The 18,902-nt window shown below is 37.0% G+C and overlaps 1 protein-coding gene across 2 annotated transcripts; it reads right to left on the bottom strand.

Moving 5' to 3' along the window:
* Positions 1–1,113: 1,113 nt before the first annotated feature.
* Positions 1,114–18,197, bottom strand: LOC137491266 (uncharacterized). 2 transcript variants are annotated; one of them, XR_015483487.1, is made up of 4 exons: positions 18,147–18,197; positions 17,138–17,287; positions 7,495–8,945; positions 1,114–6,581 (listed from the first exon to the last, which is right to left on the bottom strand). XR_015483487.1 is itself a non-coding variant. In XM_087249438.2 (3 exons), the coding sequence occupies exons 2-3, from the start codon at positions 17,220–17,222 to the stop codon at positions 8,221–8,223; spliced, it is 810 nt and encodes a 269-aa protein (XP_087105564.1). In that variant the 5' UTR covers positions 17,223–17,287; positions 18,147–18,197; the 3' UTR covers positions 6,533–8,220. The 2 variants fall into 2 exon arrangements, 1 of the variants encoding a protein (XP_087105564.1); XM_087249438.2 differs by having other exon boundaries at positions 6,533–8,945.
* Between the last annotated feature and the right edge of the window lie 705 nt (positions 18,198–18,902).

Below are 18,902 nucleotides of genomic sequence, written 5' to 3'. Positions count from 1 at the left end.
TCACACATATGGTGTCCAGGAAGGAAAGTGGTGGGGAAAATGGGTGGGAGAAAAAAAAAACTGTGGGAAAAAAAAAATAAAATATATATATATATATATATATATATATATATATATATATATATATATATATATATGTATATGTATATGTGTGTGTGTGTGTGTATATATATATATATATGTATGTTTATTTATTGTTAGTTTTTTTTTTTTTTTAGCTTTTGCGTTACCTCGCAATGTTCCCTCGCAAAACAATTGTTCCACCAACATAGCTTTTCAATTTATGTTTTAACTTATGATGATGCAGGCTGGTTTATAAAGGCAAAATGGCTAATTACATGATTGCATTACAACAGAGAGTCAGCGATGTAATCATGACTGATGCTGTCCTGTTTACACCGGTTAAAAAGATGCGTTTATTCGATCGAATTGCAGGTAATTTATAGATCAAATTATAATGCAAAGATCAGGAAATTGTCACGTGGAAAAAGATTACCCAAAAAGTTTTTTTTATAGAATAAAATGTACACACAAATGGCAGCCGTTCTTAAAAGACGCACATACAGTTTATATGATAAAGTGACTTTTTGAGTTGTATGCTTGGCAATTGGCAACTGTTAACATCAAAATTAGAAATGTATGTTACTTTGTATAAATGTATTAATGTGAGGTCTAGTTACTGTGAAACTAAAACAGGTCATGGATACGTTTTATTACGTGTTTGAGGCCATATTTATTTTAAATACAAAAGTCAGTACTTCAATTTTTACCAGAGTCGTTTGTATGTGTGTACTTTTGCCATCTCTGTCCACTTAAAAATAAAAAAAATATTATAAATGTGCGTTTAATGTAGTCAAAACAGCATTTATTGTTTGAATTTTACGTTAATTTAAAGACAAGACTTTGTAAAAATAACAAAGCCTGTGATCGTACGGATGCACGCAATAACAGAAACAGCTGAGAGCTTTTTTTTTTTTTGTCATTGCAGCTGCAAATGTGGGACAAAACAGCCACAGACCACATAATTTACAGGGCCGTGGGAGACCACCTCAAACATGCACCTGGACGGTCTGGTGATGACAGACGCATAGCTGAAAAAAACTAAGCTGATGCTTTTTTTTTTTTTTTGTTGATGTTTATTTGACCAATAAATATTTTGTTGTTAATTGTGTCTGTTGTCCTATTTTAAGAGCAAATAGGCTAATAAAATAGTAGTCTTGTGTGGTTTCTTTCTTTTCAAACACTCACATACAAGTGTCACAAAGTGCTCTGTCTCTCTTTTCATATTGGGCCAATAAAATCGTTCACTGATTAAATTGAGAGTCCTCTCCGTTCCGAGATGTCCCATCTCCTGATGCAACTCCTTGTAAACTGTCTGATGGTACTCCTTGGGTAGAATTAACTGGTTTGTATTTCCTGCTTTCCTATACAAGACTCCATCATCACTCATGCGCAGACGTGTCCACTGTTTCAGCAGGAGTCTGACATCATACAATTCTTTTCTTAGTCTATGACCAAAAGGACGAACGTTACTCTTTTTGTACTCCAGGACACGGCTAATGACAGGATCTTCCTGTTGGGACTGCCTGATCTGTTCCTGAGAGAGACACAGATTAGTGGGATTTCATCTTCTACCAGATGGACAGCTTGTAAGTCAATTCCACTTGTCCACAGAGAAGTATCCTCAAACATCAACATAACTCCCTGCATGGTAGCACTTATCACATTTGGTTTGTTTCCTCTGTGCACAGTTTCATGTACCTGGAAATGTCCAGTGGCATTATTGACAATCCATCTGCATCTGTATTACATCTCCCTGGCCGATATTTGATGGTAAAATTGAAATCGGTCAGCTCTGCAACCCAGTGGTGTCCCGTTGCATTAAGTTTGGCTGTTGTCAAAATGTATGTGAGTGGATTATTGTCTGTGTACACTTCAAAGTGTGGAGCATGAAACATAATCTCTGAAGCGTTCACAGATAGCCCACTTAAGAGCCAGAAACTCAAATTTTCCAAAATGCATGTAATAGTTTTTCTCAGGTGGTTTGAGTGTTCTTGACCCATATGCAATCACTGACATCTTCCCTTTCTGCTTCTGATAAAGGACTGCTCCCTTGCACACACTTGTGCGGACTGAGTTTAACTCCATGGTTTTGATATCTCTGGAGGAGTGTGCGAATATGACTCAAGTGATCATCAAAGGAGGCACTGTGAACCAGATTATCATCCAAGTACAGCTGACATATCACATCACGCAAATCCTCCAGACAACCCTCCATGTTTCTGTGGAATTCGGCTGGAGCTGAGCTAAGGCCAAGCGGGATCCTCTTCCACTCAAATAATCCCCAGGGTGTTATAAAGGCTGTTAGTGGTTGACTTTCAGCATCAAGAAATCCTTGGTGGTATTCTTCATGGTTCAGAAGATCTACTGTCACTGGGTAAAATGTCTTTATTAGTTCCAGTTGGCCTAGTCTGAGTTGGGGCATGTGTGACTGGGTATTTTGCTGTATTAGCAATGGCAATTGGTACTCTTACAGTCTTCCCATCTCCAACTCTGATAACACCTTCCTGTATTTCCAGGCCCTCTGATAACATTGATGGTTTACATGGAACAAACAGCAGACTTTGTTCTTGGGATTGTCCCCCAATGTGCGCTTGTGCATAAATTGTGGTAATTTGTCCTGCACTGAGTTTAATCTTTTGTTTCCCCACACGCACAGTTCCAACAGTCACATTCAAATTTACAGTCTTCAGCAGATTAAGCAGTTAAGCATCGCCTTTCTTGTCGATATAGAGAATCCTTTGCTCACCCTCTGAACCATGCTGAATAGTGAACCCTGTTTTTCCCACCTGCCAATTATCTCCTCAATGACATTGTAACCGATGATGGGATTTTCAGCTACTCCAGCATTACTCACCACCAGCATAGGCACTTGTAAGGTTTCTTCGGGGCCTGCAATATTACTCAGTCAGAGGCTAACTTCTACCCAGCCATCAAAGGGGATTTCTGTGTGATTTGCAGCCAATCCAGTGAGTGTTGCTGGTCCCAGGAGCTCTTTAATTGGTCTGACAATGGTGTGTGATAAGTATTGTTTTCTCCAGTCAGCGTTGATAATACTAGCTTGGGCTCCTGTGTCTCATAAGGCTTCAACTGTGATGTTATTTAGCTGACAACAGAACAGACACCTTTTTCCAACAATGTTTAGCAGCATGGATGTGCACAGTGAATTCCTAATCAAATTGGCTGCATCTTGGTGAGTAACAATGTCATTATACTTACTGGTTTGCCCACTCTGTTCAATTCTAGGTGTCTACCACACATCTGAGATAGCTGATATTGACGATATGGACTACTGGGAGGTCCAGTTCAGCAGTCCCCTCCTGTTTCCCGACATTAATCTGCGTTGATGACAGCCCCGTGACAGATGTCCATCTTGGCCACAGAAATAACTGCCTGCATTCCTCACCCTTCTGAGCCTCTTGACGTGAAAAACAGCCTTTGAACCTCTTTTCCATCTGTATCAGGGTGACAGGAGGCTGAAACTGGGGTCTGGTTGCTTCCATTGTCTCTTTGAATACTTTAGTCATTTCCATGATGTCTGCTCCGAGCTGTTCAATTGATTTGGTGGTGTTACTGTTAATATCTTTGCTCTGTCCTTGTTTCTTCTTATCTTTACTAGGGAAATTCTCTTTGGTCACTGTATCTCTCCTTTCACTTTCAGAGTCTACTTCACTGCTTACATGTCGCTCAGTGTCGCAAACATACTCTACTACTTCACTCAGTTTAAAAGGCTTTGGTGTCACTACTTTTTTTTAACTTTGCTTGTCTCTCCAATTCAAGATTAGCAGCTTCCCCGATTTTCTCAATTAGCACTTCATCCATTACTTTGGGATCACTGAGGTATGGTTTAACTTGAAACTTAACTGCATCACTTAAGAGCCCAGTTTCCACAGAGCGAAGACATTTTTGTTGAATGAGCTCAGGGCTAAACTGTTTGCCATCCTGCTCATCTCCAGATGCCCAGAGCAGTTCAATGGCTCGAAACAGGAAACTTTGAGCAGACACTTTGGGATCCTGTGAGATGATATCCCTATATATGTATCCCTGTTCATGAGCCTGTGCAGCAGATCGGATAATGAGTCTATTTTATAGTGCCCCCTGAGGATGGTCCTTAATGTGGAAAGTGTGAGGTCTCGTTTTATCTCAAGACATTCTCGGAGAGGAAGGCTTGGACTCACAGCTCTGATGACAGCTTCAATAATTTCAGCCTCTGCATACCCCTTTCTCACTCCTGATTTGATTTGGTTGTTGAGAATTGTGTAGGATAATTTTTCCTTCTGTCCAGCCTCTCCAATCTGTCCAAAGACTCGAAATACCCTCCTCAGAGTAACTTCAGGAACTGGATCATGTTGTGTGGTTGGTACTTTATCATTTCTTTCATTACTTTCCCCCTTAGAGTTTACTTCAAGTTGCTCCATCTGTTCCTCTAACACACGACGAGCATTTGCTTGTGCCTGTTGTAATTCAGCATACACTTGTCTTAGCTGTTCCCTCTTACGCCCTATTCACACGAGGCTTCAGCGTCAACGCTTGACAGAGGGCGTGTCTGAAGTTGGAGCTGAAACGATCGTCATAGAAGCGTCAGCCAATGAAATTCAGTCAGCAATAGGCCACTGTCTGAGCTGGTGTATTTGCATACAGCGATCTGATTGGCTGACGCTTCTGTCGGCGCTTGAAAAGTTGAGCTGGTCCCAACTTCTGCAGCGAGGAACGCTTCTGAAGCGGCGCCGACGGATCCACAATGCAGTTCGGCAACGCCTGACGTCACCCATTCAAAGTGAATGGGAAGCGTTGACGCTGACGCCCCGTGTGAATAGGGCGTTAGAAAGAGTAACTGGTGAAGCTTCGAGCTCAGTTGGTTTCTTTAGGGACTCTATGAAATCCAGAAGTATATTGAGACTGTCTACATACTGCTCCTCTTCTAAACTTTCCTCTATTTCATTAAGTGTCCCCTCTGCTAGTCTGATTAGTGCCCGCCTCGTTTGGCCTGAGAAACCCTCACCTGCTGGCGCACTACACTTGAGGTGGTAGCACACTTTTAAAGGGTCACGAAACACCCAAACACATTTTTTTGAGCTGTTGACAGTCGTATATGTGTCCCACACTGCTAAAAACACTATTAGGACACCTATATTTCACTAATACGTGTAAATTGGTTGTTTTTGCTTTATTTCAAGCAAATTCGTACTTCCGGTTTGAAACAAATTTTTGAAGCTGCGTCACGGTCATGACATAATAGCCTGTATTCCAGCTTGCAGACTGGGCGTCTGTGCCAGAGTGTGTCTTATTACGTCTTACAGCATGCTGCATTAATGCATGAGTAAGGCTTGGTTCAAACCAATCAGCGCGCTCTATTGTGCAACTTCATTAATATTCATTACTGTCACAGTGTTTAGACGACAGAGACGCCACGTTGTGTTGGCAAAACAAGCGTGAAGTGTTGCTTTTATAGTTTGCTGCAGTTAAGTTTTGTTTTCATTTTTTCTCTGTGAGAGCTCAGAGTCACGTGTGGATTAACAGTGTACGCGACGCTCGACAACAATACGTGTCTAAGGAGGATTATTGTTTACCTGAGAGCTGTTCTCATCTGCAAACGCTGAGATCCGGATTCGCTTGTAGTCTCCTCTTAATAAAGACGCGGCTCTAGTTGCTGGTGATTGTCCTGTCTCTACAGATTTGGTAAGTGAGCGACCAGTGCTCTTTGTTTATTCAGTTTGTTCGTATCTAACAAACTATTGCACAGAGTCTAAACATGTAAGCACTACAACCAAACTTTAACCTCATGTAGGATTTTTACCGCATTTTGTGACTGGAATAACCCAAGCGGCTTTCTGACGCTACCTGTCCAGTGCATCAAAGTTTCCGGGAAATGCCGGGAGTTTTTTTTCTCTCATTCGCCGTGCGGTATCAAACATTGCATGAAAAATACACGCTTACAGCAGTTCCTCGAATCAAATATCTCGTTTTTCGCGAGGGACATGAATGAATTCTCTGAATGAAAGACAGTTAAAGTCCACCATTTAATAATTTAGCAAATAATTCGACAACAGATGCCCATGTAGTCGAGTGCCCAAATAGACACTCCCACACCGTGCCTCTTTTTTTTTCTCCGACACTCCCCCCTAAACAGAGCTGGACACGCCCACTTTTCTGGCTTTTTCCAAAGTAGAGGTGTGAAAACACCCTGCTGAAACGAGAGGGTTTCATGGCCCTTTAACAGTTCAGACTTCTCTATTGTCAAAAACTTGAAAGTGACACAGTCTTGAAGTTGTTCAATTTTTTTTTATCTCTCTCTTTGATGGGGAATAGACAATGAATTTAATCTAGTTCAGTTGTATTCTAATTTTTTTTTTCTTCTGTAACTGCAATGTCTTTCTTTGTTTTTAGGTTCATTATAAGGAGGAGCTGTCTCTCACATCATCCAATCAGCAGCATCCTCCTGGCTGGCTCGCCACACACAGAAGAGGCGGGGTTTTCTGGTCCCACCATAATATTATTTTTATTGTTTGTCACACTGCAATCTGTAATAAAACCAAACAAACACACACACAATGAGATGTTTTAGTGTTTCAGTGCTGGCAGTGTGGCTTCTTCATGCATGCGTGAAACCAATGAACACAGAAACACTTATATAAACACTCAAATATAGAATTATCAATAAACAATGGCAATGAATAGACACTGACTCGATGCATTTCTCCACACAATATACATTACCAATACCAGAGTAATAGTCATTAAACTCTAAACTCTTACTGCATAAACAACAAACAGTAACTATTTTAAATAACTTTATTATCTACTAATTACTTTATAGTTTACTTTTATTATTTAAATACTCTTTAACATTGATGTATTATAACTGTATTAACCCACACTACTGTTTTAAAAGGTAAACTCATACTTAATAAAGCTTGTTAATCTATATGTACATCATATTTATATGTATATTATATTTATATAATAACACAAGGCCTCTATCACTGCGATCTCCATTACAGACGTCGGCCTCATGTCTGTCGCGATTACGCTGATGTGGTTATTTTATACATATAAACATACATAAACGATCCTCAAACACATTATTTACACTGCTAAACACATACTAAACATAACATTTGATGCAACATCATACATCTTACCTCTAATAAAACCAAACAAACACACACAATGAGATGCTATGATATGTGTTCAGTTCTGGCAGTGTGGTTTCTTCATGAATGCTTGAAACCTACTTCGGCTCACGTGTTGCTCACTAATTGTCCCCTATTGTCACTCGCCAGTACATACAGATTAAAATGATGATGGGCATCAACACATTAAAACTAACCTGAACTTATTGCAACAATCTTACTAAATAATGACTAATCCACGCAAACATAACAGCTATATATAAAAAATCAAATTAAACAGATGACTGCTACAAATCCATACCTCTACACACAGGAGAAAATGTTTTGCTGCATTCATGTCATGTGTGAAACGTTTTGTCCAAACTCTGTAGACACTAATCAGATCTTTACAGTTTCTCTCCAGTGTGAATCTGCTTCTGTTTTCAGAAGTGTTAACTGATTAAACCTCTAGTCACAGTGTGAACACTTGTACGGTCTCTTCAGTGTGAATCGTCTGGTGCAGTTTCAATTTTGGAGCTGTAATAAAAGTCTTCTTACACGCAAAGTACATATACTCTTTCACACCAGTGTGGATCTTCATGTGTTTATTAAGCTTTGCTAACTGGTTGAAACTCTTCTCACATTGAGTGGATGTAAATGGTCTCTCTCCAGTGTGGGTCTTCATGTGTTTATTAAGGTCTGATGAGTTGCTGAAACTTATCCCACACCGAAGCTGCGGTCACACTAGAATTTGAGCTTTCGAAATTCTGTTGTATGGCGCTGCGAAAAAGGGCGGGATTAAACGAGATGATTAAGCATTAAAAAAGTGAGCGATTGGTCCATATTTTACATTTCTGTCCAGGGAGGTCATGTTAACCATCTTCTATTGGTCTCACAAAGTCAAGTAAAGCGATTTGGCAGGTCAGAGTTCCCCAAGCTTAAACTTTGCAACGCAGTGAACTGCGAAACTTGATGCACAAAATTGCATTTCCCGTCTGATGCATTCACGTGTGTATGAATTGATGTCTATGGGGAGAAAAGTCCAGTGTCACCATGGCTTAAGTGCAAATGAATGGTTACTCTGAATGGTGTGGCTCATCATGTGTTTATTAAGGTGTGATGAGCAGCTGAAACTCTTCCCACACTGAGTGCATGTAAATGGTTTCTCTCCAGTGTGGATCCTCATGTGTTTATTAAGGTCTGATGAGCGGCTGAAACTCTTCCCACACTGAGTGCATGTGAATGGTTTCTCTCCAGTGTGGATCCTCATGTGTTTATTAAGGTCTGATGTGTTGCTGAAACTCTTCCCACACTGAGTGCATGTGAATGGTTTCTCTCCAGTGTGGATCATCATGTGTTGTTTAAGGTGTGATGAGCGGCTGAAACTTTTCCCACACTGAGTGCATGTAAATGGTTTCTCTCCAGTGTGGGTCTTCATGTGTTTATTGAGGTCTGATGAGTTGCTGAATCTCTTCCTACACGGAGTGCATGTGAATGGTTTTTCTCCAGTGTGAAATCTCATGTGTAGATTAAAGGATGATGATTGGATGAAACTCTTTCCACACTGAATGCATGTGAACGGTTTCTCTCCAGTGTGGATTCTCATGTGAATCTTAAGATTGCCTTTTCTTCCAAAACTCTTTCCACACTGAGTGCAGGTGAAACGATTCTTGCCCCTCCTTTTTAAAATACCATCAGTCTGTAAATGAGTTTTTTCCTCAATTTTGACATGATGTTCCTCCTCTTTACTCCCCCCATTCTCTTCAATTAGGTCTGAAATAAATGAATAAAACATAAGTTTTCATTAGTTTTAAAAACTCTCATCAAATACTGAAAAGTGAGAAGACACTGGAAACATTGGCTACACACACTGCAATTTTGATGCACATTAAATTTGGAATAAATCAAATCATATTTTGTTTGGTCCATTAAAATGTACACATTTAAGCAGATTCAATTCATCTTTATTTATCTAGTGCTTCTACAATCTAAATTATGTCAAAGCCACTTAACATAGAAGTTATAGTAAATTGTAACTGTGTCAGTCCAGTTTTCAGACTTTCTGACATAATTGATCATAAAAGTCAATTTGGTCATATTGATAAGACACAGATTTGAAAGCTGTAAATGGCCTATTTTTATTCGTAAATATTCACAATTACAACAAAATGTTTTTTTTTTTTTTTTATGTGTTAAGCAGACAGGGAATACTTGTTCATTCTGTGCCTGACTGGTTAATGCATCAGAAAAAACGTTCTGGGGTAACAGCTGACCAAACAGCTGAATATTTGCCTCGCAGACATGAGACATACCTGTCCAGCATCTGCATAAAGGCTGGAATGTGCACCTTTCCCCTTGTGTGCTGTTGGGTTATTTTCATCCATTCTGGGATGATTTTGAGGCTTAATTTGGCCAAAACTTTCTGTGTTTCAGCACACGGACTAATATTTGGGGACATCTTATCTTTGACATATTTTGGGAAAATGCTTTGAAATAAAAAATAAAAACTCAATTCCCCTCTGGGCAATTACTCCCTTTTCTTTATATTCATGGCTGTTTTTTTTCTCTATTGGCCTGTATTATAACAACATTTTTATTGCAAAGCCATGACAGCATATAATCATGCATTTATGATTGTTGGTGTTTTCTGTGATGACAGTCAACATTGTTTAATTGGTCTCCACCCATGGGACGGCAAAAGAAAATGGGTGAAAGTATAAAGAAAGAGGAGGAGAGTTAAAGAGGGCAGCATTGTGTGGTGTGCAGAAGAAAGAGAAGTTAACTGAAATGTTGGAGTGCGGGGAAACGAGTAGAGAAACCGGGTCGAGACAAGCAGTGAAAAACTTAACGACTGGCTGTGAGAAACACTGTGTCTTGTTACTGAAGTGCTTGTGATGTCTGTAAATGAGTGTGTCACCAAAGACTTTAGAGCAGTGTGTCTGGAACAAAATCATCTTACCGATTCATCTCACTGGCATGAAGTCAGTAGCCGACAGTAGCGGCTGGGGTCGTAGACGCCCTTAATCTTCACATCCACACCTCCACATTGCCATTCCCCTCTCATTTCCATTGACCCCTTCACTCCATTGGTTAGAAGCAAAAGGTATTTTTTTTTTCTTTCCCCAAATTCTCATTTTATTTCTCTTGTTTTGTTTTTCATTGTACTATTATTCATTATTTTTTCCCCATTTTCAAATCTGATGAATCTGCTGGCCTAAAATCATTTGCATTTTTTCCTTTCACTTTCATTTGAGTTATAAATGGTGAGTGTTTTGTTTTTCATTGTGATTATTGTTATATTGTTTATTTTAGACTTCCAGCTAGAGTGGCACCATGTAAAGACACAAACTGTTGAGTTCCTCACGTGAAACTTAATGTTTAATATTGCTCTTCTCCTAAATACTGTTACCTTAAACCTACCTATACTGGAAATTAAGTGTTTATCAGTGTCGGAGTCAGGCTGTTCTGAGCGTAATTCAACTTGAATCAGGATGAATATAGGCCGAAGCAACTGTAGGGAGGCTAAATCCGCTACTAGCCTCTATGCTAATGCTAACCTCGAAGAGCAAGCTGCATCTAAGAAAGCTCCGGCGAGTGATAACAGCGTGGTCCGTCAAGCTATTGATGCACTAAAGGGTGGATTGATTGCTTAAATTGAAGAAAAGGCCGTTGCACAGTCAAATGAACTTTGGAATCAAATTGACCAGCTTCGGACAGAGTTAGGCAATGCTGTGGAGCACATTAACGACAGAGTGGAAGCAGCTATCTGGTCTGGAGTCTGTGTTGGGTGGATACTCTGAATCTCTTACTACACTGGAAAGAGTTTAGTATCTTGAAAAAGGAGCTGGCTCTGCTGAGAGGCCGAAGCGAGGATCTTGAAGAGAGGTCTCACCACTCAAATATCCACATTACAGGAGTTAGAGAGAAGAGGAGCACGGCAGATACATGACAGAATTTGTAGCTGGCCTCTTGAAAGATAACGTGAACCTTGAGAAGATTCCACTTCTGGACTGGGCACACCGCACTCTAAGCAGCAAACCAGTGGACAACAAGGAGCCGTCACGCGCCCTCGTGATTAAATGCCACTACTTTTCCGAAATATAGGATAGGTTGAAAAAGCCATTAAATTGAAGGAAATCACGACAGTACACTGGGCTGTCAAAGACAATACAAATGTTAATGTCACTCAGCAGTTATGTTTTAAATGACCACTATAGCATGTTTGTTGCTGTTATTCCTAGTTCTCAAGTATATTTAGTCAATAATGTGGTAGCTTTTTAGTAAAACATCAAGAGCTGTTCAAATTGTTTTGTTTTATATGTGAGGTCCCACAAATGTCAGCTAGTTAAAGAGTGTGAGTAGCTGAAGGTGTGTGCAAGTTTACATGCAAGGTTTCAATATTGTGTTGTTTTGTGTTTATAAGTGTGTGTGCAATCACCCCTTTTTTCTTATTTATTATTTCTCTCTTTTTTTCCCTTCCTCTCTCTTCCACACATCCCCCTACATACAAAACCCACAGATACCTTTCGGATGTTTCTGATGTTTTCGACAACCCTCCATAAAATAGGTGAAGTGAAGACAAACTTTACCAGTTGGAATGTGCAGGGGCTAAATCACCCAGTGAAACGAAACAAAGTGTTCGCATATCTTGAATTAAAATCTGATATTGTATATTTACAGGAGACACATCTGTTAAAAAAAGACTATTCTAAACTTAATAGAGGAGGCTATACACAAAGATATATTATTCTAACTTCAATAGCAAAAGTAGGGGTGTTGCTGAACTAATACATAAGAATGTACAGTTTTACATTTAGTCATTTAGCAGATGCTTTTATCCATAGTGACTTACAAATGAGGACAAGGAAGTAATTTACACAACTATAAGAGCAAAGAAGTGCTGTAGGCAAGTTTCAGGTGTGTAAAGTCTAAGAAGGAAAGCATTATTAATGTAAGAATATATATATATATATATATATATATATATATATATATATATATATATATATATATGTTTTTTTTATTTATTATTAATATTTTTTTGTACAGTTAGTGGTATAGCTAGAGAGGCAATTGCAGATTAGGAATTGAAATGGAGACTAAATAGTTGAGTTTTTAGTCGTTTCTTGAAGACAGCAAGTGACTGCCGTTCTGATGCAGTTAGGAAGTTCATGGTGAACGATGATTTTGGCAGACGATGATTTTGTAAAATTTATTGATGCTCAAATTGATTCTTGATTTCTTCCTTGAGACAAACGAATCCCGGAGATAAGTTATAGCATCCTATGGGATACTCAGAAAGCATATATAAGAGGACAGATTATTTCATATCAAGCTAGTGAAAATAAAAGAAAGTCAAAACGGCTTACAGAGATTATGAATAAAATTAATACAATTGATCAGCTACTCTCAACATCACCGTCCGAAGAGCTCCATAAGAAAAGACTTCTTCTACAAGTGGAATATGACTCCTTGACAAGTGAAAATGCAGAGGATCTCCACATAAGATCACGCCAGATTCATAATGCACATGGTGAACGAGCTGGCAGGTTATTGTGTTACCAACTGACACAATCAGCAGCTGGTTTTATAGCAGCAGTTAGTAAGGATGATGGCAGTATTATTACTGATCAACAGGGAATAAATGACCATTAAAAAACTTCTATAAAACTCTTTACAGCTCTGAGGTAAACGAAATTGAACATATTGAGAGCTTTTTAATTATTTAGAATTGCCATCCCTCTGATTCAGATCAGTTGGCATTAGAAGGAAATATAACACCTTCTGAAATTGAAAATGCAATAAAAAAACGAAAACCGGAAAAGCACCAGGCCCCGATGGCTTCCCTTCCAAGTTTTATAAGAAGTTTACTGCTAAGCTAACACCCCTGTTGTGCAAGGTATTTGCTGAAGCTCTTGTCTTGGAATCACTCACCCCCTCCATGACATCGGCTATTATAACAGTACTTCTTAAAAAGGATAAGGATCCACTTAAATGTGGATCTTATCGACCAGTCAGCTTATGGCCCGTTTCCACTGAGTGGTACGGTTCGGTACCGTACCACTTTTTCAACACTCTTTCGAAAGGGTAACCAAAAACAAGAAAGGGTACCAAAAGGTGGAGCTACACGCACAGCCGAACGCTAATTGGTTACAGAGATACGTCACGAGCTCATGGAGCTAGACAGAATGTAAACAAAGGATCCGCCATGTTCTAATACACAGCCAAGAAATTACATGGATATACTATATGCATATAATAACAACGAGCCATGGATGACCCAAGCTCAAACAAACCTTGTCGTCGTCTTGACAAAGCCAAACGAGACATGACGATGTGGTCAACCCTTCCTTTATCTTTTGACTAGGATGATCAATTTCATTAAAATGACAATACTACCAAGATTTCTGTTTCAGTCCGTGCCTGTTTTTATTCCCAAGTCATTTTTCAAGGAGTTAAATAATTGTATTTCTACATTTCTCTGGGATAAGAAAATTCCTCGCAAAAGAAAGTAATTCTTGAAAAGAAAAAAGGAATAGTATGGATTGGCAATGCCAAATTTTTTATACTATTATTTTCGGCCAATTTACACAAACTCATATTCTGGTTATCCAACATCTGTAATGATGAGGCCCTACTTTGTTTACTGATGGAACAGCACACGTCTAATCCAGTGTCCTTACACTCACTACTTTGTGCCACGATTCTAGGGAGTAAACAATATTTTACGAATAACCCATTTATATTAATGAATCACTCAGAATATGGTCACAATTCAGACTTCACATTAATAATAAACAAGCATTGCCTTCTTCTCCCATTTTGTTAAATCCGTTATTCCCTCCCTCTTTTATAGATTCAGCATTCCAATTATGGTCAATTATGGCAGTTAACTGTGTTAAAGACCAGGGGTCTGTTCTTTGTACGTGGATTACTCAGTTAGCTGGATTTGGATATTGACGATTTGACACGATCCAGGATCATTTCGTTCTTCAAAGCTGATCCAAGAGTTGTTGTCATAGCAACAGCTCTGCTAGCTTAAACCTGATCGGGAGCAGGTTCAATTCTTATAAACAGATTTAGATCGGCTCAGTTCAAGCAAATATAATACAGAAAGTATGTACCAAATTCTGATATTTTCCTACAGTAGGAGTTTTATACACTTGGGAAAAGAGTAAATATTTTTTAACTATATATATAAAGTTATAGTTATTAATAAAATAAAGGTATATATATTAATAAAACTTATGCAATCTGCATTCTCGAAAAGAAAGTACAAAGACTGCCACCTGGTGGTGCAAAGAGAAAACTTATTGATATGAACTTTTTAGATCGCTTAGTACAAATTGTGTATAATAAACATGCACAATATGTGACTTTTTTTAAAGCAATAATACATTTATGCTGTCATAAACATGTTTTGATAGTTAATATGCCAGTGATTTGATGCTTCACAATAGTTGCAGACGCCTTTACCAATATCAAAATGCTTTTGTAAACAACCAGTTATTCTTTACACCGATAAAAAAACCCGGCTACTATAATAAAGAAAATCTTTTCTAAATGTAGAACTAAATACATTGATTTGTATTGAAATGCATGATGAATACTCTTGACACATGAAAGTGTAAAGCCTGCAGCTCACAACAAATGTGGAAGGTTATTGTGTGTCATATTTAACAAGCCGTTTACTGCTAATTTGACGTATTTTTTGCTCACATGGATAATTGAATATTAATCAGATGATGTCATTACGCAGCTGTGCCGTCAGCCAATCGTTGCATTGCTGATCATGATTTCGAGGATCGATAGATCTGTCCTTCACAACACATGCAGCAATCTCAGATCAGTTTATCCAGACATTCTAATCTGATTCGCGAACTTGTTTGAACAACCAAATTAGCGAGAGATCAGTTATCGAGATAAAAAGATCCAGGATCTGCCAAATCATCTTAGATCATTTAAGCGAGATACGAAGAACGGACCCCAGGAATAATAAACAGCTACTTGCTCTACAAACAAGAAAAACAAGAAAATTAGAAATATGGCTTTGCAACAGGCGACACGGTGGCGCATTAGATAATGCTGTTGCCTCACAGCAAAAAGGTTGCTGGTTCAAGCCTCGGTATGGGTCAGTTGGCGTGTCTGTGGGGAGTTTGCATGTTCTCCCCGCGATCGCGTGGGTTTCCTCCGGGTACACCAGTTTTCCCCACAGTCCAAAGCAAATGAATTGGGTAAAGCTAAATTATCTGTAGTGTATGAGTGTGAATAAGTGTGTATAGATGCTTCCCAGAGATGGGTTGCAGCTGGAAGTGCATACACTGCATAAAGCATATGCTGGATAAGTTGGCAGTTCATGCCGCTGTGGCGACCCCAGATTAATAAAGGGACTAAGCCGAAAAAAAAACAAATTAATTAATGAATGACTTTGCAACATCAAGCAGCATTAGGCATGGGCCAGTATAAGATTCTGACGTATAAATAACCTTGAATAAAAATATCACGCTTTCACTGTACTGTGATTACTGCTCTAAAATATATTCTTTTTTTTTATGTCTGGGTAAAAAACAAAAAACTTTTTCCCTTTTGAACACAAAATATTTTCTTTTGAGAAACTTTGAAATTGATTTTGGAGCAAGTGAAATTTTGACTGAATTTGACTGAAATTTGACTGAAATTTTGGACTCATAAAGGGCTAAAGGCTAAGGAATTTTTCAAATGGCCCAAATGGAAAGATTTTTATTTGCCCCATCAAAAAAATATTATAATTTAATTAAACAGTAATATATATATATATATATATATATATATATATATATATATATATATATATATATATATATATATGTATATATATATATATATATATATATATATATATATATATATATATAAATATATATATACATACAAATATATATATATACATACATACACACACACACACACATATATATATATATATATATATATATATATATATATATATATATATATATATATATATATATATATTTCTTAATTGTGACATTTCTTTAAATTGTGTGTAATAACAAGCAAGCTTTACTTTACCTACTAAATCTATGCACAACAATCTGTCCAGGTCGATGTCCTCAGCAGTAAATACATGGAGCACATTTAAACAAATGTTGCTGTAGGGAAAATAATTAAACCATTATGATAAATAGAGTTAAAATGACCTATTTGAATAAAAAGTTGAAAGTTTTATTGAGTTGGATTGATGGTGATTGTATGGGTTTTGGCCAGATTGGGTAGCAAAACATGAACAAAGGAAAATTAAGACTTGTTTTAAAAGATTTAAGACCTACAACACAATATTTCAGTAAATTAAAGACTTTTTAATGCCTGAAAATTTGATTTAGCAATTTAAGACATTTTAAGACCCAGTAATTAGCCCTGCTAATTAGTTATTATAATAATGATGTAATTCTAGATACTATCTGTGAGAACTAACAACTACTAGAAACACCATAGTTTAAACCCATAAAGGAAATTATGGGTCATTAAAGGAATTGTGATCATTGTGACATATGCAAATGGAAAGTACTAAGCCAACACTATCACTACAATAGCAGACATCCTTTATGAGAACACTGTAGGTCAAATATCGTCAGCTCAGTTAAACTTTTTTAATTTATTGTTTTTATTTATTTTATGTAAGTGCTCAAGGACGCTTTACAAATGGTAGAGGAACAAGAAAAGCAATAAGGTAGAGAAAATGGGAGAGTAATAATACATAAAATAATGACAAAAGACATAAGAACAAGTATGAAAGAAACTCATTCCTGTCTTTCAATGAGTGCTTATGTTCATTCAGGAAAACTAGGCTGCACACTCAGGGCTGCAAGATGGATTAATTTAGTATTCTTATTATTAAAATATATCTGAATGACGATCTGAGTTGGTGTAAATATCTGAGTTGGTGTTTGAGAGTGAAAACCAACCTGTTTGTTCCTGCAGATCTTCCAGTTTGACAGTGAATGTTTCTTCAATCTTTACATCTTCACTCTCCTCTTTAATGAACGCCATCTTTATAACAGTGTGGAGATCAGTCGCTTCAGCAGGAGTTTTTCTCTGTGTTTGGACACTTTATCCTGTTTAAAATGAACAAAACAATAAAAATGTCCTGTTTAAAATGAATAAAACAATGAACAGAAACAAAAGTCTCTTCAATACTTGCTTCAACAGTTTTTTATGTTAAAGTAATTACCAAATAGAATTAGAAAAAAAAGAAAGTCAGAGCAAGAAACAATAGCCACAAATGAGCTGATTAAAACTAGTACTCCATTTCATAGAGGTAAAGTTGGTTTTATATTTGCATACTCTGACTTCCCCCTTAATAATATAATTCCATAAAGTATTATTTGCAAACTGTAAATAGTGAAGTTATATTAGCAGCCAATGACTATCAAAGTACAACATTGTTCACAATCAAATAAAGTGTTAATGTTGTTTAGAAGTCATACTTGCATGCTAATTCTGATCGAATATTCAAAGTAACATGGTAAACAATACAGAGACTTCTAAATGAACGAATGGGCGAATATAAAACCAACTTTACCTCTATCTCCATTTCTTATAGTGATGTATACTTAGAATGGAATGACATTATGCTATTTAATAAATTAAACCTTCATTAAAACCCTTATTACACACTTTACTGTTACTTCATTCAAACTTTATTCAGATATGTTCTTAATTGTTTAGTTTGTTTTATTTATATTATTGTCTGCTTGTAGCACTTTTTTGCCCAAGACAAATTTCCTCTTGGGGACAAAAAGTGTATCCTATCTTTATTCAAACAATAGACCTCATTACTGTGAGTTAAATAGTACTACGTTGCATAAAGGGTTAACATAACATTGCCAACAGCAGATACATAATTTAGCACTGATGAAAACCCTGAAACTTTAATCAATCGCTTTATATAAGGCTAAACGCTTTAAAACAAACCTTTTTGCAGTTGAATCACAGCGCGAGAGCGGTGCAGGCTTATGACGTCACAAGCCACGCCAAAATAAAAGTCTTATTTTATTAATTTATTTTTACCTTTTTTGCCACTTACTCTTAGTCATGACTTATTTTATATAGTTTTTCTCTGCGTTTGGACACTTTATCCTGTTAAAAAATAACAAAACAATAAAAATGTCCTGTTTAAAATAAATAAAACTATGAAGAGAAACAAAATAACTTCTCTTTACAAGAGTGATAAACAAAAATAAATCTGGTAAGTCAGAGCAAGAAACAATAGCCATAAATGAGCTGATTAAGACTAGTACTCTTACTTTCTTTCTTATACATACTTAGAATGAAGTGAAATGATGCTATTTAATAAATTAAACCTTTGTCTTAAAATATTTACATTAAGGGTTTGAAAGAGAGAGAGAGAGAGAGTAAAGTGAAAAACATGGGAGAAGTCAATAAGTCATGACTGCAACAGTAAATGGAAAAAAGCTAACCAAAAAAAAAATTAAATAAAAAAATTAAAAGAAAAAAAAAAAAAAAAAAAAAAAATATATATATATATATATATATATATATATATATATATATATATATATATATATATATATATATTGTGTTTTTTTATTTTTTATTTATTTATTTTTGTTCAAATCTTTTTATTAACATTTTGGTCAATAAAACATCAATTTTAAAAGTATTTGAAAAACAGAGACAAATGATCTTTGCTCCAACAGAGCCCCCCCA

Source organism: Danio rerio, chromosome 4 (assembly GCF_052040795.2).
Source record: "Danio rerio strain M-AB ecotype USA chromosome 4, GRCz13ab, whole genome shotgun sequence".
Classification (NCBI taxonomy): Eukaryota; Metazoa; Chordata; class Actinopteri; order Cypriniformes; family Danionidae; genus Danio; species Danio rerio.
This window is presented reverse-complemented; position numbering and strand designations above follow the sequence as displayed.